Below are 22,431 nucleotides of genomic sequence, written 5' to 3'. Positions count from 1 at the left end.
TCTTGCACCATTTGAAGATGCTCCTCACTGGGGCCTAGGGCTTTGTACAGTTTTAAGGCCACGTCACAACATCCACGAGATGAGCAAAAATACGATGAGCCCGATGGCTTTGAGGTCCTGAAAATGAGCCTGCTGTTGCTGAAGGATTTCCAGGAGTCTGGCATTAAACTGACAGATATAAAATCTCACAGGGGTGTTTGAGGAATCCAAAGGTCCTGCTCAGTATTAATTGAGGAGAGGCAGGGAGCAAGGAAGTTACAATTCACCTCCTGACATTGCTTGCCCTTTTCTCCACTTGCTCTGAAGATGCATTTAACAGGACACGTGTCTTTTTGGTGCCATTGAGGGTCATGAAAGAATTTTGAAGCCAGAAAGCAGATCATCAGACCAAATTCCTCCAGGGAGATATTGTTTCGTTATTTTTTGTTTGTTTTGGAAAGGATTCACTCAAACTTTGTTTCGGCTCCTGGGTGTCCAGCACCAGCCCATCCTCAAAGTGCCCAATCCCAGCAGGTTATCAGGAAAGGAAAACTCACCCTGCACAAAGAACACAGACATTGTCTGGCCCCAGAGCAGGCAGCCCTCGGGGGTGTGGAGCTGGCTCATTCACAGCAGCTGGGCTCCAGAACCCACACCCTGTGCCAGGCTGGGCTTACTGGGGACACAGCTGGTGGGGCCAGCCCCTCCTGCCGCTGGACCCAGGTGTCACCAACCCACCCTTGGATATGGCCCCACACTGACCCCACTCACAGCCCCCTGCAGCCCACCAGCCCCTCAGGCACCTGCAGGTTTGCCAGGAAGCCAGACCTGCCCAAAGCCGCTCAAAACCACAGATCTCTCCAAGAGCACTGGGTCGAGCCACACTCTGATCTCTCCTGCTGCAATGACAAGGGTCGGATTCAGCCCCTGGAATGGGACACAGCGTGCCCCCATGCCAGGCTTGTGCCTGTCACCAGATTACCAAAGTCTTCTGTCCCAAAACCATCATTTACAGCCCTTCCAGAAGTTTTGCTGCCTCTCAGTGAGGGCAGGAGACTGAAGTGAAGGAAGTAGGATAAGGACAGAGGGGAGGGCAGAGCCTAGAGCCAAACCAGCATTGGGATGCTCCAAGGCCAGAAGCTGTAGCTCCTTCCCCAGGACTCTGGATCCTACAGGAAAGCAGGAAGAGGTGTAAGATATTCCTGACTCCCACCTGAGCTGGCCCCACCACTGAAATCACCTTGCTGACAATGAGCATAGTGATGCACCAGCTTGGGAAAGGACTCTGTGCATCAGCAGCTGCAACATCCCCCAAGGCTTCCCCAAGAGCAGCACATGCTGCCTCCACACAGCCATCCTGGCACACTGCTGCCCCTTCCCAGCCCCAAAGCCCTGGCAGAGCTGCCCCATGAGGGCATCCTGACCTTCCCCAGCTGTGCAATTCAAGCACCAGCTCCCATTTCCACATTTTGGGCTGCCTGGCCTGTGAGGTCCCACACAAACACACAGAGCCAGAGCACTTTTAGGTGAGAGGCTTCTCCTGAAGCCCCCACCACCCCAAACACTGACAAACAGATTCTGCCCTTGACGGTTTTTAGCTGGGCTCTGGGCTGGTTTTGGCTTCTCACATCTTTCCCCTAACTCCTCTTTGAAAAATCCTGTCGTTGCTATGGAAATAGTCTCATCGGTATGGGTGGAGCATAGCAGTACCGGCCAAAACTCCCTGTGGCTCCCAGTTGACACCAGTTCCTAGGATCTGGCAGCACTGGAGGTTACTCCAAGTTGCACAGGGAACACCTTGGGCTTAAAGCAAAGCTTGGCACTGATGGATGAGTGAGACCCATCTGGGAGTCAAGGGCAGGGACATGCAATTCACCCAGGGATAAGCAGGTTAAAATGATAATTGAGATGCCCTCACACTGGCTATGGAGTGAGAGGGTTATAAACAGCAAAAATCTGCAATTTCCCCCACCAACACCCTCGCTTGGAGCAGGAGGTGGCCACAGACAAGGGTAGCAGGAGCAGAGCCGAGCTTTATCACTTGCCCTGCCACCAGGGAGGCCTCTCTGCCCACTCTGCCCTCCCCACTAACACGAAGCTGATCAGCAAGCAGGGTGTGAACAGCAGCCATCAAGCTCTGTGAAGAGGGCTGGAAGGCAGAACAGAAATCTTTTTCATGTGGCAAAGAGAGCAGCATGTTGGGCCATTGCTACATGCTCCAGTGGAGCCACTTCACCCCCTCCCACCTGAGAGCCCCAGCTGCACAGCATTCAGGTTTGACACCACGAGTCAATCCCTTGCTGGAAACATTGGCAGAGTCCTTGCAGATGATGGATTATCCTTTACCAGTAGAGCTTGGAGTGAGGTCCCCAGGCACCAGAGAGCAGCTGAGTGGGAAATGCATCTTCTCCATGGGAGTGGGCAGCAGCACTCAGTGCACAGGGAGGTGCCACTGCCGTGCTGGAAGATGTACTGCAGTGTCATCAACCCCAGATTTAGGGTAAGGGCCAGGGAACCCCATCTCCATCACCCCACCCTGCTGGGAGACAGGGAGGATGTCCAACATCGTGGACACCTCCTGCCTCTGGCCATGCTGAGGAGCTGTATTCAACCTGCTGGCACCTGTCACCAGCTGCAGCCCATGACAAGTGACAGCAGGAGGCTCTCCCACTGCAGAACACAAACCAAGGTTTCAGCACTACCAGAGCTGTCCCCAGCCATCCCCAACCAGAGATCACATCACTGGTGGCAGTTTAACCTGCTGCAACCTCAGCTACAGCAAGGAGCTTCCAAGCTGCACGGTGGGCTGTCACACCACCAGCACTCGTGGTGGCCAAGAACATGTGGAACCCCTTTCACATCACCACTGCAAGCTTGGCAATGAGCAGGTTGCAGATGTTTTCCCAAGCATTTGTCTCCTGGAGCAGGGATTTTCCTACCCTCAAAGCTGATACCACCAGGCAGATCTCACCAAGTTTCACCATCCTCCCCCAGCAGCCCTACACAAATCCCCTGGAGCTGTCACACAGCACATGCCACCGTCTGCTCCCAGACCTGCCTGCAAGGGGGGAATCACACCGGCAGCACCAGGAGCTGGCACATCCCTTAGGCTCACACATCACTGGTTCCAGGGTGGATTGGAGCACAGCACAGAGCACTGCTGGACTCCACATTACAGGTGCATGACCCTGTTCAAAAGACTAAAGAACAATTTGCACCATCAGGCTGCAAGGTGCACATCTACACTCCTACTTTGGGAGCATCTTTCCAGATCCCAAATGTTCTCCCCAAACAAATGGGCTCAAGAGAGTGGTTTGGGCTTGAGCTGTTACTGAACCATCCATGCCTGGTCAGAGATGTTGCAAATAATAGAAGCCTGCACTCCAGTAATTGTTCTTTCTCACCCAAATTCAGCAAGTTCAAGAGAAAGCAGAAAGCAGCAGCCAAACTGCCTCCCACCCCTGTCCCATGCCCAGGGCATGCAGTCCCTCTTGCTCCCTGCTGGCAGAAATCTCATTGCACCAACCCAAAACATTTTGCTTCACAATTCTGGGGAGATGTTATTGAAAGAATACGAAGGCAAAGCTGCCTGCAGAACAGAGGGATTCTACAAAATCAGCAGAGACCTGAATCAGCCCCACTTGGACCAAGGACAGCAAAAGCAGGCTGCAGCCAGCAGAGCAGCCACCCATGACTCTGTGCCACTGTCACCTCCAACTCACAACACTCTGCCAGCACAAATCACCATCCTTCTGCACCATCTCCAAAGCCCTGGGTGACAGACTGCACAGTCCCAGCTCCCACGGTCCCTTTATCCCCTGTGACCCAGAGTTAGCCTCAGCAGCTGAGCAGGGACCATCCTGTATCACAGAAAATTAAACCATGGACCAAGTAAACAACTCATCTCTCATCACACAGCAGAACTTTCAGGATGCCCCAAAATGCAGTTCCTCCAACATTCACATCTTCTCTGCCTTTACCCCAACTTGGAGATCCCCACCAAAACCTCAGCAGCACAAATGCTTTGGTGAGGCCCAGCCAGGCCTGTGGATGCTGCCACCAGGAAGATTCTGCTATTAGGCAGCAAGCAGAGCAGAATTTGGGGCTGAGTCCTGAGGAGGGCACTCAGGTGGCTGCCTGGGTGCACCCCACAACACCCCGAGATGCCCAGCAGAGAGCTGTGCCATTGCCTGCATAGCAGCACAGTACCTCAGATAAAAACTCCCCACAGCCAGCACAGTGAATAAGATTACAACAAATATAAACTAATGATACAGCTGTCAAGACAGATTAGACTGCACAGTGTAAAAAATTGCAGGGCTGTTTAGTCACAACAATATAAGATTAATTTATCAATACAGCTTATGTGGCACTGGAGAGATAGCAAATTGAATAAGTGAATCTTTTCTACACCTTGCTCAGGGAGGGAGTCTCAGACCTGATGGGTGTATGGGGCTGGATACCAGTGAGGATCTGCAGGCAGCAATTGCCCAGCAGGACTGGTTTGACACAGCCCAGGGGGATCTGCACCTTCATCCCAGGCTTAGGGGATGGCACAATGTGCCACCCAAATGCACAGCTCTGCACCCAGAAGCTCCTAAAGGTGCCCACCCTTCTGCAGTACCAGAGTGATGTTACTAAAGCAGGACATCCAGAAACTGCTGCTGCAGGCAGGAACCCCCCAGAGCCTTTTCCATGGTCTCCTCCAAGTGCAGCAGCACGGGACTGGAGCTGTCTGCACAGCCTCACCTTTCAGCTCTGTCCCACATACAGCGTGTACATGAGCTGGTGCACACAGGAATCCCAGGCTCTAACACAGGCAAAAACATGCACAGCCACAGCCACCCCTTGGGGGCTCAGTCCTGGCAGAACCAGGCAAGCTTGCAGCCCTGAGAACATCTCTCATGAGTTCCCAAAATGCAAGAACATGACCCAGAGGCCCTCAGGAGGTGCTTCCCTACTCATCCCACCGCTTCTACCCAAAGATTACAGCCCACAACTTTTCAGATCTCTCATGTGTTGTCATCTGTGGGTTAAAAAATGTGCAAGTAAGTAAATAGGTGCAGCAATAATGAGGCAAGGTTTCGATCTGTGAAGGTGAGAGCGCAGCAGCATCTGCCAATAAGAAGGAAGCACCCGTTTCTATAAATATTGAAATCCGGTAATTATCATCATTAGAACTAGTTGTGATTTAGCCACAGCTCAATCCCAACAAGTAAGAATGGCATTTATTTGCCACAATTAGAACAGCTAAAAATACCTCCCAAACTTTGCCTGGTTCAGCCTTATCCCAGCAGGCTCAGCTCTGGGCAGGGAGAAAAGCAACGCAGGGGATCACTTGGAGAACCATGCAGGGCTGAAAACACCCTGTGCTCTCACAGGGAGAGCAAGACACCAACACAAGGCCACCCCATCTTCTAGGAGCCCTTCATGGGAACTCTGCTCCATGGCTTTCTCCCCAGCTCTGGTTCATCCCAGCCCCACAGGGGTGGCTGTTCCCTATGCAAAGCAGCATTCCCTCTAGCAAGCTACATTTTCCATACCAAAAAAGTTCTTTGCAGCTGCATCAAAAGGCACAGATTTGCTTTAAAAGGCAAGCAGAAAAGCCTGGCTCAACCAAGCCATCCCGCTGGCAGTGCTTGGCACCCAGAGGATCCAAACCAGCCACCACTGACAGCCACTGAGGTGGTTTCCTCACCTTGCAGTTCTGCCAAGAGCCTCCACACACTCAGCATCCCTCCCAGGCCCCATCTGAGTGCTGAAGGACTCCTAGAGCTCAGCATGCTGGACAGACAGCTTCATGGATGAACCTCCTGGAAAACCTTATCCTTTCCAGTTTCTACAGGCAACTCCTCACACAAAATCCTGTGAGCAACACCAACCTGTCCTGTCCTTCCTCTGCAAAGTGACCAGAGGGCCATCACCTTTCCAGAAGCTTTAAACATGAAGGGACTTGGCCATCCTCCCTTGGGAATACATCTGCATTCCAGCTGCCACCAGCAGTTTCCCAGGCTTTTTCCCAATGATAAATAAATGCCTGTGAGGTGCAGATAAAAATCAAAGGAGGCAGCACCTCAAAGCAGTAAAATCAACTCTCAGCTTCCCATCCAAGTCTACAATCCAGAAGAAAATCCCCATCTGCTGACACAGTTTACCCAAGGCCATCTCCTCGTGCTCGTTCCAAGAGTAAAGATTTTCCCTGAGGAAACGTGCCCAGCTCCCCCGGCCAGGGATGTTCTTTCTGACAGTCACGGTGAATATTCCCCTGCTTATCCCATAATATCTGGCCAGGGCTGTGAAATGGCAGCTCAGCCAGTCTCTGTGTGCGGGGGCGAGGTGCTGAGGTGCTGCTCCCTGCCAGCTCCCAAAAGTCCATTCCAGCCCCTGTGGCCTCCACCTGCTCCTCCCCGAAATGCTCCCAGCCCTGGGATTTCTCAGCCTCTCTCCACGGGTAATCTGACCCCTCTGGTGGCTTTTTTCCCTGCTCTGTTTGCTTCTGAACTCTCTCCAATTTGTCAATATTCCCATAATAAGGTGCCTCAAACTCAGACCACATTCCTGGACTTTTTAAAATTTATTTATTACTATTGTTTTGGAGGTTTCTGTTGTTTTGCTTTGCATTTTTTTCAGTGAGAATAGCCAGGTTGTAGCTCTGCTCCCCCTCTCTCCAAACACAGCCCATCACTATGAGTTTAGGGCCCTGAGCCAGTTCTCAGTCCATTTGGCAGTGTCATACCCAAGGCAAACTGAACTAATTTTGAGAGTAAGATTTGGTGAGACACTATATCAAATGCTTTGCTAAATCCAAATATATTAGGATTTCCACGTTCTGCTCAGCCACTAATTTTGTGATTCCATCAAAAAGAAAAAGCAATCAGGTTTGTCTGGCAAGATTTATTCTTTCTAAATCCCTGCTGTTATTGCTCATGCTTTCCTTATCCTCTAGTGCTTCACTTTCTTAATACTGCAGGACTGGAAGCGTTTGCTGGAAATTTATTTTTGCTATTTATATGGATTTTGAAAACCTGCCTCTGCTCTCCTCCGCTGCCCCCTGCCTTTCCCACTGCTGTTTAGCATCCCTGTGCTCCCACCAAACACATCATCTCCTCCATCCTCCTCCCAAAGGCAGAGCACAGCAGCATCATAAGCCCAGTGATAATACACAGCTCAGACACAAGATACAGGAGAAAAACTAATTTTAAAAAATGTTTGGCAGCAGGAGAAAGGTCTAAAGGAAACACCCAGCTGGGTCAAGCCCAGGTCCATCACAGAGCATCACCAAGAGTTAATATTAATGCCTGAATCAGCCAGCCTGAGCATATCCACGTTTTTCTTGCAAATTTTCTGGCAGCCGCAGTCAGGGTGATCAGGGAGAGCTGAGCCTCAGGTGACACAGGTCAGTGCCTTTCCAGGGGACACACTCAGTCCGTGCTGGGCCAGGGCCAGCACTTCTGTAAACCAAACCCTGAACCACTCATGCAGTTGAGGAGCTCCTCCAGGCCTGGGACTCACAGGGAAGGGGCAGGAAAGGCTGCATTTCCCTGCTCTAGGCTGGTACCCCAGTTCCCTGATCATACCATGAGGACTGAGGTGCTCAGAAAGCCATATCACAAAGTACTCGGATCTCTTGCAGAGTTTTCCTCCCCAGTGAGCCAAGCAGAACCCTCCAAGTCCTGTGCTCACACAGGAGCTTTTCAGACAGCACCATGCCAAAATATCCCATGGGTGACCCCATCCCCACTCTGGCTGTGCATCCACTGCTCTGTGGGAGCAGGGCAGAGCTGCCCCTGCATCCCAGGCTATCACTCACTCCTGCTCCTGGGAGGAAAAAGGCAGCAGTGTTGGAGTGTCACCCTCCTCACCAGGGTTTAGCAAGACTCAGCAATCTGTACACCAAATAAACCTGCCTGGGTGCCAGCTGCCTGCACACCCTTGGGACACCCAGCAAAGCAGCAGAACTTCCAGCCTGCCTCAGGGACAAGCCATGAGCTCCAGACAGCTTTTCCCACTGACACATCCTAGCACACCCAGGTCATGGCACAGAGCTGATGTTTGGCTTCCCACACCTCCATCGGGTCAGGTGGCTGTCCCACCTCAGCTCCTATGTGCTGTTTCAGGGGAAAAAACACAGCGTGGTCATCCCAGCAACACAAGACTCAAACAGGGCATCAGCACCCAGCAGAAGCCCAGGTGACAATTCCCCATTACTCAAGGGACCTCTGCTTCCCACAGCTCCTTCTGTGCCCACTGAAGGGAGCTTACATAGGGGCACAGTGAAACTAAGCTATGGCATGACCCCAAGCACTCAAGGGATAAAAGGAGGTTTTTCTCTTTACTCCAGCTATTTTTACATCTCAGAAATGTGTCCTGGGGGAGCAGCCAACCCCAGGAACCCTGCAGAGGGCTAGGATACCAACACCCTCCAGTTTACAGCCAGCTGGCTGCAGCCCAGCTGAAGATGACAGCCCAGCCCTGCTTGCAGAATGACCTTCCCCACAGGCAGCCAGGCAGAATGTCCTCCACCAGCTCCCACTGGCAAGTGAGTCCTGAAGGAGCTGGTGGGAGGGATTAACCCATCCTGGGACAGCTGCCCTCCATCACCCCATCCCTCCCCCCAGCCTCACCAGGGCCCAAAATTTACAGCACAGGCAGAGCAAGGGGGTCAGCAGTAGAAAACTAATGGGGATAGAGGATTTACAAGGAGGGGCTGGATTTGGGGGAGGCAGAGCAAAGCAGAGGGTGATTTACAGGGTCAGCAGCAATTCACACAGCAGGTAGCACAGGGGAGGTGAGGATTTACAGGGGCAGGGGAGAAGTGTATTTTATGGGTTTTTATTGGGAAATGAGCGTCTCCTTCCCCTGACCTGTGCCCCGGGGAGGGATGTGGGAGCTGATGGATCTCCAAGGAGCCTCCCCCTTGTTCTGGAGGTCACAGACAGGCCATCATGGAGAACCATCCCTATCCCAGCATGGCTGCATGCTGCAGCTGGTTTCTGCTTGGCCACAACAAGCTCTGGGTCGTTCCAGCATGTCCTTGTCCCATCACTGCCCCAGGGCAGTGTTCCAAGGGCAGCCTTGGTGGTCAGTGCTTCCAGAGAAGCTACAAACAAACCCTCAGACATCTTCTCTTGGAGTTAGGGGCCCTTCCTACCTCCTGGCAAGCCCCACAGTCCCTCCCTGGTTTCTCCCCCTGCCAAGGCTCCTCCTGTCACTGGGACGGGGCTGCCAGGCTGGGGACATGGCCATGGTCTGCTGTCCCTTCACCCCATGGTGGGTGCAGTGAGCCAGCCCCAGGGCCACCAGCACAGACACACACCAGTCACATCAGCCACTCTCCAGTCCCATTTCCCAGCTGCTTCTGGCACCCAGCAGGAGCCAGGGGTTGGGGTCAGCCCCACACATGACCCTGAGCACATCACGTTGGGCAAGCAGGTTCTTTCCCTGTCCCACAGCATCTGGCCCCCACTCCTGAACTGCAGCAGGGCTGGTGAGGGACACACTCTTCAGTACACAGCACAAAATGTGAGGGCTGGCAGCGTGTTTGGGTCTCCAGCTACCACAAATGTCCCAGGCCTGGCTGTCCTGAGGTGGCAGGTGCCAGGCTGGGCACAGAGACACGAGGGTTACACCTGGCCTGCTCACACTGCACTGAAGCACGGAAAGGAAAGAAATAGATAGGAAAAATTGTCCCAGCACAGCAACTCCACAATGCTGTGACCTCACTTTGGAGCACACTGTGGCTGGTCTCTGCCAGCCCAGGAGGTGACAGCTCAGCTTCATGTCCAGGAGTGAGCCAGGACACACATCCTGCTGCCCCCAGTACAAGGCACAGGCTGCCCCTCCAGAGGTGACATTTGCAGCACGTCATGGCCTGAGGACCAAAGCTTCAGCCATGCCAGCTGGAGGGTGCCCCCAGGTGATGTGCCAACCCACACCTTGCATGCTCCTACATTTACTCCCCAAAAAGAGGCTTGCAAAACAAGAAGTGGCGAGGCTGATCCTAGAAGAGCCTAAAAAAGGGGGAATTCACTCAGAATTTTGTCTCATTCTCCAGAAACTCCCCTATTTTGTAACAGATACATGAGGCCACATGCTAAACAAGTGCAATCCCTGCAGGACTGCAAACCCCAGCCTCTTGCAGCACTGGGCTGCTCAGACAGGGGTGCAATTACAATCATGCCACGAGCAGAGAGAGGGATGGAGGGGAACAGCTCCAAGCACTGACCACAGACATCCATTAAAGCATCAAGAACTGCCCAGGCCTGGCGTGACATAAAAGAGGTGAAAATAAAGTTGTGAGCAGCCTACACAAAGCCAGAGAAGTTCCTCTCTTCCAGTCTGGAGAGATGCAGCTTTGCAGCCCAGACAGGTCACACTGGGCAATATCCCAATGTGTAGGAGCCCAGATAATGTCCCATCTTTGCAGGTGAGGACTCACTCACAGCCCAGCTGATCCCACAGATCCTCAGAGAGATACTTGGGCAGCATCCCAAACAAGCTGCTCCCCTTCTCCGTGTAAAACTCCCAGAGAGGCACAACAGCAACACCCAGCTCACAGCCACCAGAACCACAGACAGCAGCAACACCACTGCCCCCCTCCTGCTCCCCCAAAGTTTGACTAAAGCTCAGGAGTATCTTTGCTTTTATAAATCTCTGCCTTTTAATGATGGCTTCAAGGCTCAGAGAAAAAAAGGCCCATTAAACTCACTGAATAAGTTAATGGGGCAGAGAGAATCCATTTCAAAGCCACCCCAGGCTATTTTCCTCTGGAGCTAAAGCCTGAATAAGCAAAAAGGAAAAATTAAAACTGTACAGTGCTTTGCCAATAAATAACCCCCAGTGTAATCTGCTACCAGGCAGGCCTCCATTTGCAGAGATAATAGGATGCAGATCAGCCTCAAACCACCTCCCCTTGCAGGGACCACCACCTTTTGATTGCAATTAGCTGTGCTGAAGCAGGAGCCTCCATCTCCTGCCTGTCCCCTTCCACGTGCCTGGGCAGCAGGGAACGACACATCCTGCAGGAAATGCCAAAATCCAGCACCTGGCTCTGCAATTCCCAACATCAAAGCTCCAGGCACACACCCCTGATTCTCTGCCCCATTTTCCCCAAGCTCATCCCTGTCTTCTCCCCCTCCTTCACCAGCAGCACTGTGGGTCCATCCCTCACCCATCAACCAGAGCCCACACACAGCTGCTCCTCCCCAAACACTTAAAAAACAAGTGCATGTCCCAGAGAGCAGCAAAAAAAAAAAAAAAAAAAAAATCCCTGCTTGTAAACGTTGATCCCACTAGACGCAGTTTGTTTACTATTTAATATTTAAAGATGCTAATTAAGTCTCGGAATAAATAAATCTATGCTACCCATGCCTTTTGGAAGGCAGGGATCCTTCCCTTGGGGCCAGATCATGCTGGGTGCTGGGCACTCTGCCTGCATCTGGGGATGAGCCTGGGGCAAAGCTTGAGCATCCCACCAGCATCCCTCGGGAAGGAAAGGCTGGGAGCATCAGATCCCTCAAGTCCTGCACGGGCAGAACAGGGCAGAGAGAGGAGCATTTCCAGGCAGGGAATGCTCCTAACCCTGGGATGGGATCTCAGCTACAAGCAAGGAGCCAAGGACTTGTGCTGCCAAGGGCTAGAGGAGGAACCCATGAAGTGCTGAGGGTCTCAGACACCAACACCATCCCCACAGCCCCCCGGCAGCCAGGGCTGCTCCAGGACCGACACTCACATCCCTCCCAGCTGCCCAGAGCCAGGACAGGCAGCCCACACAGCTCCTTACCTGAGAGCATCCCTGCTCCAGCTCCTCCCAAAACCAACATGTGCGCCTTGCCAGGAGCAGCAAGCGCTGCCTCCCTCGCACACAGCCCCCCTCACCTCTACACATCCACAGCCCGGCTCTTCCACCTGGTAGCTCTTCAGCCTCATCGGGCTCTGCCTCTCCCAGATCCGCTCCGGCTGCATCCTGCACCTCGCCATTAACCCCCACAGTGCCAGCCCTGCAGAGCTCCTCACTGCCCCTCCCTGCCCAGCCATCATCCCTGCACTTCCCTGCACCCCTCGGGCTCAGGCTTTGCTTTGGTGCTCCCAAGGACACCCTTCAGCATCTGCCCCGAGCTGAAACGAGGGGCACAACACTTCCAAGGGAGCTGTTCTGATGCTGATTCAGCTCTGTGCTGCTCTGCCCTTTCTCCCCTGCAGAGCCTGGGACAGCCTGTGAGGCTGGAAGCACCCATGTGTCCAGAGTCCCTGTGAGGCTCAAAAGAGGAAATAATCCCCAGTGAATTCAGCTTCTCTGAACAGGCACAAAGAGAGCCCCAGGAGGAAGGGGTGCCTTCAGCAGGCTGGGGAGCTGGGGGCACACAGCATCCTTGACCCTGTGTCCCACTGAACTTTGTTTGCTCCACAGGCTGCACAGCAGCAATGACCAAATGACTTGGGGGGCCTTCACTTAACTTTTCCTGGGAAAATTTTGGCTGGGAGAGCACAGACAAGGCATGAGACAGACAAAGCCAGGATCCACCTCACTGCCCTGGGAACACCCATCCACATCCTGGAGGAAAGAGTTTTGAGGACAAGAGAGATTTTTCCAGCCACAAAAGTCACAGAGCTCCCCACAGGCAATCCCGTCTGTACTAATAATAATAATAAGTAACAAGGGATGCCCAAGCTGCCCTTGTCTGCCTGGATTAGGAGCAGGCAGCCCAAGGGAGCATTTGCACAGCTGGATCACAGACTGAAGAGCCAGGACTCCTTGTTCCCAGCCCAGGTCACTACACAGCATTTCCATGGAGAACATGGGATGGGGGAATGAGGCCAGGGCTGCTCCGGGAGCAGAAGGAAACTCAGCAGCTGCAGGCACCCGAGATCTCCCCCATGTGGCTCCATGTCCTGGCAGGGTCAGGAGTTAGAGCCTGGCATTTCTGCAGCTCAGCTGAGCATTCATATTCCTAATTTATCCTGGCAAAACCCTGAGCACGCAGGGTCCTCAGCAGCAGCACTCAGATTCCCAGCATCTGTTTGAGCATTTCCACATTAACATTTCCTAGTGGGAACCTCCCAGTGAGAACTAGTTAAGAGACAGCCTTGCACAATCTAGAAGGATGGGGACTTCACCCTGCTCACATCCTACCCACTTCTCAGTCCCCCAGGGACAGTGCAGAGCTGCCAGCTAAGGCCCCAGTGCCCTGACCCTTCCCAGCAAACTGAGCCCAGCACGGAGCTGTAGGAGAGCTGCAGGCAAGAGGCTGCATGGGGGGGCAGCACTTGGGCTCAGCCTCCCCCTGCATCCCTCCCTGGGATCCCAGGACCATTTAGCTGTCACTTCAACAAGCGCTGCAGTCAGGAATAAGCACCCAAGCTGCACATGTGCTATCAAACTCCTTTAGGAATCCTTCCTGACCTCTGCTCCACTGCTAGGAATTTTGTTTTTATTTAAAAGGCAGTTTTTATTTAGGCAGACCAAAGCTGGGGGTGATGCCACATGCAGGTACGGGAAGGGCACGATCACTACCAGGCTCCACTGTCCACCACACCAAAACACTGGGTGGCAGCTGGAGGAAAGCTGGCTGCACACATGGCTCTGGCACTGCTACAGCACATGAAAACAAGCTAAAAACACAGCACATGTTTTCCTGCTGCCACCCTTCCAGGCAAGCCAGCTCTCACACAGAGGGGAACAGGGAAGGCACCCCAGTTCCTTGGGGTCTGGAAACTTGGTAGTACGTGGAGGGTGGGGACACCCAAAGACACAGCACAGCAGGGTTGGTGGAGCTGCCCTGTGAGCTGGGCACTGATTCCAGTGCAGTGTTCCAAGGGGACTCCAGAGAGATTTTAGTCCCCCTTTCTTCAACTGAAGCAAAGCCCAGGCCCTGAGCAGCATCATGGCTCTAACCCAGGATCCATCACCCACTCCCCAACGCACATCCACCCAAATGTTGCCTCTGCCATGATGCTGGGGGTCCATTTGCTGCTGCATTGCAGGACCACAGGGTGTCACAACCTTTGCATCATGCTGGCAGCCCTTGGCAATAGCCAGCAGAGAAATAACCAGCCCCGCTTTGGCCCAGCTGCCAGGGAAAATGAGATAACCCCATGAGCTGCACAAGGAGGATGTTACAGGGTCAAGGCCCTCACTCAGACCAGTCTCTTCTCAGCCTTCCTCCCTTGGAGAAGGACATGTGGTCTCTTTAGCTCTCTGACCTCCATCCAGCCTGTGCAGCAGAGTTTTAATCAAAGTAGCAAAGAACATTTTACCTACTCTGGAGGCCCCCAGAGACAGCTCTCAGCCTGTGCCCTCTTGTCTCTGCTTCCAGGATTTCTCCACACACCTCTCTCATGTCTGCTAAACGCAACAGGACCAACAGAACAGCCTTGTTTATCCTTCCCTCCATGCTTGGCCAGTGCTGGGCTAAAGGATCTCCATCCTCACTCTGCTCCTTGCAGGCCAGTTCCACGACTGCTCCGTGCCTCAGCTTCCCCACCAGTACAATGGACAGACTTATTAGGGGTTTCCTTGTAGGATCACAGCCAGAAGCTGGTCACAGGGCAGGTCCCGACCCCGATCAGGCTCTGCTTGCCCAGCAACACCTTCTCACTGCACCTGCTCTGATTGGGCCATTACCATCCAAAAAGCTGCAAATCACCTCAATTCACACACAGGCCGGAGCTGTAGCTTGCAGCACTGGTGGAAGAGCCGTGGGTAGGTGGGGATGCACTGACCACATCCTCCAGCAGCGGCACAGAGAAGAAAGCCACGACCCAGCAACCCACTCGGCTCCTAGGGGAGCATCCGACACCAGCGGGTGCCCACGCAGGAATGGGGATGCCGAGTTAGGTGAGCCAAGAGGGGTCCAGCAGCACGGGCACCCAGAGCAAAGGCTTTGCAGCGTGACAGCGAGCAGGCGGTGAGCCGGTCCCCGGGTCCCCAGAGCCGGCTGTGACCGCGCATCCCGGAGCCCGGCTGTGCCCGAGCATCCCACATCCCGGAGCCCGGAGGTGCCCGCGCATCCCATATCCCGGAGCCCGGAGGTGCCCGCATCCCGGCGCATCCCGCATCCCGGAGCAAAGGCTGTGCCCGAGCATCCCACATCCCTCATCCCGGAGCCCGGCTGTGCCCGAGCATCCCACATCCCGCATCCCGGCTGTGCCCGAGCATCCCACATCCCGGAGCCCGGCTGTGCCCGAGCATCCCACATCCCGCATCCCGGAGCCCGGCTCTGCCCGAGCATCCCACATCCCGCATCCCGGAGCCCGGCTGTCTGCCGCTGCCGCTTGCCCTCTAGTGGCACAGCCGCCTTTAGACGGGAACAGCGGAGCGGAGGAGCCGGGATGCGCCGGGATGCGGCGGGCCGAGCAGCCGGGGCTGAGCCGGGATGCTCCGGGCCGAGCAGCCGGGGCTGAGCCGGGATGCTCCGGGCCGAGCAGCCGGGGCTGAGCCGGGATGCGCCGGGCCGAGCCGGGATGCGCACAGGGCGGAGGCTCGGCCGGGCGCTGTGGAACATCCCCGGGGCTGCTCGATTGCCAGAGCTCCTGCACCAACAGCCCCGGTCCGCAGCGTGTCCCCTCTGGGGGATGGAGAGCACGCGTGGTTCTCAGGGAGCTGGAGAGCCACGAGAGGTGAGCGAGCTGCTGGTCCTCATCCCCTTGGGTGGGCACAAAGCGCTGCGATGCCCAAGCACGGCACAAAGTGCAGCCTCTGAGCAAGGAGCTCGCCCACAGCACCTCCTCGATGACAGCTTTGCTGTGCACCCCTCGGTGCAGAGGGGAGAGCAGGAGGGTTTGGGGGAGAGCAGAGCCCACAGGCTGCTGTCAAACACCAGCTTAGAAAGCACCTACAGCACCTGTCGAAACCCCATCTGCAGGAAACACTAAACTACTGCTATTCCACAGTCCCTGCTAGTAACACTCGGAGTTACAAGCACTAGTAACACTCCCTTTAGAAACATAGCAGGCTTAGGGCTTGTTTTACTTCCCATTTGTCAGCAGCCCCCTAAATGGATGCACCAAATCCAGCCATAAACCCCTGGAGAACACCAAGCAGGGCTCTTCACCCAGCAGGACAAGCTGGTGTGCCAGGGTGGCACTGGGAAGAATCACCAGGCTCAATCTACCTGCAGGGCTCCCCAAAGGTGATCCCATGGGACATCTCAGGGATGTTTGGGGGGGTTCACTGAGGGGGCTCAGCATTGCTGGGTGCATGGGTGGCCACAGGGCTGTGGGAGATCTTGAGCAACCTCATGCCAAAGCACATGAAGATGTTTTGCTTCACAGGGGTGAGCTAATAACATAAAGCAGACCCAGAGAGCTTTCCCTGACTGAGCTCTACAAAAGCCCTTAGACAGAGGCAACACCCCTCAGAACCTGCAAATACAACAAGGCAGCTCCTTCCTCAGCCTCTTCTTCCTCCCATTAAACATCTGTCCTAGACCTGAAACACCTCTGTCTCACCTCTCCAAGTGTAAGGAGACAAGCCATCAGTCAGAACCAATTTAGACCTCCCCAAAACCTGCAGGACATGAAGATTTGGGATATGTCACATGCACCCTGAAACCATCTGGGCCACCAGGTCCTCCTGTCAGGCCAGTAGCTCAGGCCCCATGTTTGGCTCGGAACAAGTCTGGGAAGCGCTGGCAGGCACCAAAACTATCTCCTTCCTGAAGAAATACCTGACATCGCCTGTGCCCAGAAAGTGCCTCTCCCCAGGATTGGTCAACAGAGAGATCGACAGTCAGAGCAGGGCAAGGAGCCAAGAGCCAGCCCACAGGAAAGGGGGAGGATACAGACCAGTGCTCCTGGCTTAACTCTCCTCTAGAGCATCAAGACCATGAATCTCAGCCCAACTCTTTGTCCCAAATATCTCTGCACCCTTTTCTGTCCTCAAAGCTTGGTGCTGTGCCCGCCTCCCCCATCTTGACATCCTTGAGGGTAGACTCTCTGCATGAACAAGAGCCCTGCAAATCCAAGATGGATTGAATTAGGGACCTGTTTGATCATTTCTGGAGCAGCCAAAGCCTCTGGGACCAGGAGATGGGAGGCTTTGGGAATGCAGAGCCCTTCGTCTCTGGAGAGTAATAGTACACAAGGCACACTGGGCACAACGTAGCTGATTCACAGGGAGGAGAAAAGTTTGTGCCTGTTGTCTGAAGCAGAGCAATCAATAATTTGAGCATCTCAGGAGACTTTCTCATGGCTGCTTGGGTCACCAACACAAGTTCTGGTCCCTCCAGCCCTCCCAGAAGGAGGCCTGCCCTTTCTTTCTTGCTTCCTTCCCAGACACAGGCACACAGGAGCATTCCCTGTGCCTCAGCTCTCCCTGCACCAGCAGGGAAGGGGTGCTGCTGCTCCGAGCACCCCCTCGCTCTCCCCCTCTCCACATGCTGCAGCTCCCGCGCAGCGAGTGGGGGCTGCGCTGCGCTCCCCCCACAGCTCCCAGCGCTGACGTGGCTCTCCCACCCCCGGCCAGGCCCACGGCATGGAGCAGATGCTGCCACGGACTTGTGGGACAGCCTGATGGGGAAGAATGAAAATGCTCCTCTTGTCTATGGAGGAGAGCAAGATGCTTCCTCTTGGCCCTGCCAGCAAGACCCAAAAATCCTGCTCCCACTGTGCTCCACAGAGGAGCAACTCAACCTCCTCTTGGGTTGCTTGGAATTCATCTCACCTTGCTGAAAGCAGCTCCGAGCTGCACAGATACACCCTGACTGCCCACCCATCGAGTGTATTTCACCATGAGAGCCCCCACTCTCCCCCGGCGAGGCTGGGTAAGGAGAGAGGCTTTCTGTACCAGGGACATCTCCCTACCTCGAGGGAGCCCAGGGGTGACACACGCCGGCCACCACCGCCTGCCTAGCAGCATCTCCACAGTGCCATAGCAACAGCTGAGAAGTAGGGAGGCCCAGATGGCAAAACTCCTCCGTCTGTCCTTCCCCACGCGCGCTGCCGGCACGCGGGCGCTGCCCACGCTGCCAGCGGGGTGAGTCCCCGGCCCGCTGCCCCTGGCACCCCAACACCAGCCAGCCCCGCGTGCCAGCCAGCCCCCCACCGTGACAAACACACCAGCTGCTCAGGGGAAGGGGTTCTGTGCCACAGGAGCTCCGGGATCAAAGTTCTGCCTGTGCATCTGGTCGTGCAATGAGTAAAGCCCCGTGTCACAGGGCTGAGCATCTCTGTAAGTCACACCTGGCTGGGGACACAGCAAAGGCCACCCAGCTCACAGGAACAGCGATGGCATAGACATGCCCCGACCCCATGGTGGCCTCTCCTGAAATTGGGAGGGGGAAGTGCAGAGCATGACTCCAAACTGGGGTCCAAGCTGGCTCTCTGGCTGGACAGGGCTGCTGGCAGCTCTCACAGGGATCTGTGTGCAGGGTCGTGTTTTCAGGGATGCAACTCAAAATCAGGTACATTTCTGGGCATGCTGGGAAAGGGCAGAGGGGCATCAGCCAACCCAACCTCCTCCTCATTCATCTCAGGGCAGGAGCCTCCTGCCTTTCTCTGCCTCACTACTGACCTGGCACCACCTGGCCTCGCAAGGTGGTGTGTTACTGTCCCCTTCAGCCCAGCCAGGGCAGGAGCCACCCAGCCCTGACTTTTACCAAAAGGAGGATGTGTGGGAAGCCAGAAGCACGACCACTTGAAGCAAAGGCCATTCCTTTGAAGGGTGCAGCAGGTGGCTCGATGGTGGGGTACCACGCTGAGGGCACCCACAGGGCTGGCCTGCCCCACCATCCTCCTTGGGCAGCACTACAGTCTGGTTGTCCCCTGTTCCTCTTCTGTTGTCCTCACCAGCCATTGAGAAGTGATGTGACCCAAAGCTCCTGATAGCTCAACCCAGTGCTGGGTTGGGGTGGGCTGGCATGGAGGGGTCTTGCCCTCCCTCAAGAGGGTGACATGGACAAGCCCTCCAAGATGGCTCATATTGGTTTTTTAAGCCAGCTCTCTGAATGGGCTCTGGCAATCTCTCATCAGCAACACTCAAGCCCTGATTTGCAAGCTGAACTCTCTTCTGGATGTGAATATGGCTCTGCCTGGTCGCAGGGTTGTTTCACCACCCCTCTCTCCATTTGCTTTTTCACCAGCTACAAGATGGAGCAGCGACCACCACCTTCCCTGGGGCCTGTGGGGAGGTTCCAGCTGGGGCACTGCATCCCTCAGCCACTGGCACAGGACTGAGCCCCCCTGCTCACCCCCAGCCCAGTGGGAGAAGATGCTTTTGCCCACTGGCTGCCCACAAGCTGCCTAACGAGGCCAAGTCCCCCGTGAGCATGGCAGGCAGGGGGAAAACACTGTTCTTGCCCAGCTGAATCAGACTCACATGCCAGGAGTGATTCAGCCATGACCAGGCTGGGCTCCTAGGCACCCTCACCCCAACACCCATGATGTCAGGGCTGGCAAGGAGAGGCCTGACATCAGCCTGAAAGGGTGCAGGACCTGATGCCTTCTGCACAAGAGCATGAACATGGTTCAAGTCTGGCTCCCAGCAGTGATCCCTTTGCTGGGAAGCCTCCCTCTCACATAAATCAACCCTCTGCTCCCAGAAATATCCCCTATAAACCACCACTGCCTTCCCTGTAAGCACGAGCCTTGTGGAAAGTTTTCATTCGTGCACAGCCTCACCCCTGAGAGCATTTTGGGGCTCACCCCAGCCCTGTGCCTCAGCCCTCCCAAGCCCAAAAAGGGAGGCACAGGTCCAGCAGCGATGCAGGGGGTGGAGGAATGTGCTTTGCTCAGTGTGAAGCAGAGAGGCATACGAATTCCAGCAAAAACTGGCACCTTCTTCTCCTTCCCCAACTTAAAAGCAGCTCCTTTCCAAAAAAAAAAAAAAACCCAATATCTGTTTCTGGAGTTGTCCATTCGGTTTTTTTCTATTCCCCCACTCCTTTTTATGGACTGCTTATCAGCATTTTTCATTTTCAAAGAAGTAAAGACATTTTCTGGGCACAAAGCACTCGTGTAATACTACCTCTCACAGCAGTTCAGATGTCTGTGCATCTGACAACGCACAGTCGCTCACGCTGGTGGCTCCCAAACCCTTCCCTGCTGCTCCCCGCCCCTCAAAGGGTTAAAACTAAACCACAACAAACAGCGAGCACAGGGAAAAAAACACGAGTTTCTCCGACTTCCCCAGCATCACCCTCATCCCTCCAGCATCACAGGGAAAACACTCCAGCACCGCAGGATAAATATGGGGCAGTTGGAAGGGGAGTGTTCCATTGGCTCCCCCCATCTACTTTCCCCATTCCTGCTGTTTGTGTGGAGGTTTGCTGGGAAGGGGAAGGCAGGGCTGTGGATTCAGGGTCAGTGACCTGCTGAAAACCTGCTTGGGCATCACATGAACCCGTAAGCAAGCGGGGGAAGCAGCTCCCGTCATCTTTACCCAGCAAAGGTGATGAGCAGAGCTGCAAGAGAGGCACTGCAATTACTCCATGGCTCTGCTGCAATTGCACTGTGAGCAAATAAAACAGCCTCAGGAAGAGACCCAAAGCCCTCTGCCTCCATGCAACCATGCCATCGAGGTGAAAAAAATTAAATAAATAACCCTCCATTACTCATTTCAAACCTTGCTGCATTTAACTGCCAGAATAAAGGATTCCACCTCTTCTCTGCTCAACTCCCACTGGCAACTTGCTCTGGGGGCTACATTTCCCTAAATGCTCACATTTCAATTAGCATTAGAATAATGAAATGGCTCAGAGTTCATCTCACCCAAAAATGTACTGGAAAATAAAGAGCAGAGATTGGAAGCAATGAGGAATTTTTTTTTTTCCCCTCACACACACAGAGCATGATGGATTCAGAAGAAGGAAATATATTCTTTTCTTGACTCCACACTGATGAGATTAACATGGGCTTTGCTAACTGCCTCTCCAAACAAGGATAATGCAACTTCTAGTTGATTTTCCAGATAAACAAGCATGCAAACAAACGCACTGTGCTCAACTAAAAATATCTCGCTACTCCGATGCTTCTCCCACCACCACCACCCCGAACCTGAAACGCACAAATCCTATCGTGGCACCACGGCAAGTTACAAAATTATAACGATGTGAATTAAATAAGCTACTTAAGGGACATCGCACTGTCCTATTTTTTTTTTTTTCTCCTCTTAAAAATGCAAAACCGCATATCCCCAGATACACTCGGCCAGGGCAGGGAAAGGGAGCATTTTCCGATGTGGGAATGTAAAAAATAATGACATTTTAACTGGATACTAAGTCTCAAGAAAGAGAAAACAGTTCAGAACTTGTTTTTCTTGCCCAATTTGGATAAATATGTAGTGGTGTGTGGCTGTGGCGTCCGCGCTCCCCTTGCACAAGCCAACAGTTAAAGGAAGCAGCAGCTTTAGCATCTTCGCCTGCTGCTCTCTCTCCTGCTAAGGAATTAGATCTCATTTACTTTATTCCTCTTAAGCCTTGGCCAAACTGTTGCTGGGCTTTTTATGGGTTTTTTCAGGGGGGATGGTGTAAGGGAAAAGCCAGATCTGCATCCTCTGCCCGGGGAGTCGGGCTGAGCCCAGAGAGCGCAGCGATGCCGGGGGCACCTGAGCCCCGCACGGGCAGCCCAGCCCGCACCCTGCCGCGGGAGGGGAGCCCTGGGGGACCCCCACTTACATGGAAGTGATGTTCCTTGAGATGTCCGTGATATTGATGCTCGCGTTGCCATTGCTGCTGCCTGAATCCTGCCCTTCCAAGAGAGGGAAGAGGTTCCCATCATCCGGCTTCTTGCAATTGATGTCTGTCTTGCTGCAAAGACAATTAGCAGGGCAAGCCAGCACCGAAAGCAGATAGTCTCCCCAAATGCTCCAGAGCAAAAAAACCCTCCAGAAAGTGCACTTGGTAGGGCAAAGAGAGACATCCATCTCCGATTGCTGCTTCTAAAAAAGAGGAGGAGGAGGAAAGGGGGGATGGAGGGAGGGGAAGGGGGGGAAAGGGGGAAGGAAACAAAGACAGAGGGAGGAAAAAAAAAAAAAAAAAAGAAAAAAAAAAAACACAACAACAACAAAACCTCAAGCGATCAGCTGCAAAAATCCTCCAGCAGATGAAATCATGCTGGCAGCTGGCTGGGAGAGGCTGTAATTCCCGCTAGGGCAGCGGCCGCGGCCGCGGGCGGGGATGGATGCATGCCGGCCCGGCCGCCCGCCGCTCCCGCAGCCGCTCCGGAGGATCGCAACGGGAGGCTGGGGAGGGAGGGATGGGAGGGGAGGAAGGGAGGGAGAGAGAGAAGCAGCCGGGGAAATAAATAAATAACAAAAAACGGTGCGAAAGTCACCAAGTCCCACCTACTGGGCAGAATTAAAATTGACACACCTGCAAAAAAAACAGACAGAGGGAGAGGAGGGGGCGATCTCCCCTTCCCATCTCTTCCCTCCCCCGGCCTGGCCAGCCCTGCTGCGGCGGGCACAAAAAGCAGGGGAGGAGGAGGAGGAGGAGGAGGAAGGCTTGCAAAGAGAAC

General features: G+C 54.2%; 1 protein-coding gene across 3 annotated transcripts in view; it reads right to left on the bottom strand.

The window, feature by feature from the left end:
- Nucleotides 1-22,147, bottom strand: part of NTRK3 (neurotrophic receptor tyrosine kinase 3) — a 201,069-nt gene extending 178,922 nt beyond the window's left edge. For 2 of the 3 annotated variants that reach the window (XM_030281417.4, XM_030281419.4), the window contains exon 1: nucleotides 21,591-22,147. In XM_030281417.4, coding sequence (XP_030137277.1) covers nucleotides 21,591-21,838 — 248 coding nt within the window. In that variant the 5' untranslated portion in view covers nucleotides 21,839-22,147. The remainder of the gene's footprint in view (nucleotides 1-21,590) is intronic. The other variant, XM_030281418.4, reaches the window with a different exon arrangement.
- Between the last annotated feature and the right edge of the window lie 284 nt (nucleotides 22,148-22,431).

This window comes from Taeniopygia guttata, chromosome 10 (genome assembly GCF_048771995.1).
Source record: "Taeniopygia guttata chromosome 10, bTaeGut7.mat, whole genome shotgun sequence".
NCBI classification, from domain to species: domain Eukaryota; kingdom Metazoa; phylum Chordata; class Aves; order Passeriformes; family Estrildidae; genus Taeniopygia; species Taeniopygia guttata.
Note: the sequence above shows the minus strand (reverse complement) of the source record. Positions and strands in the feature narration are given on the sequence as shown.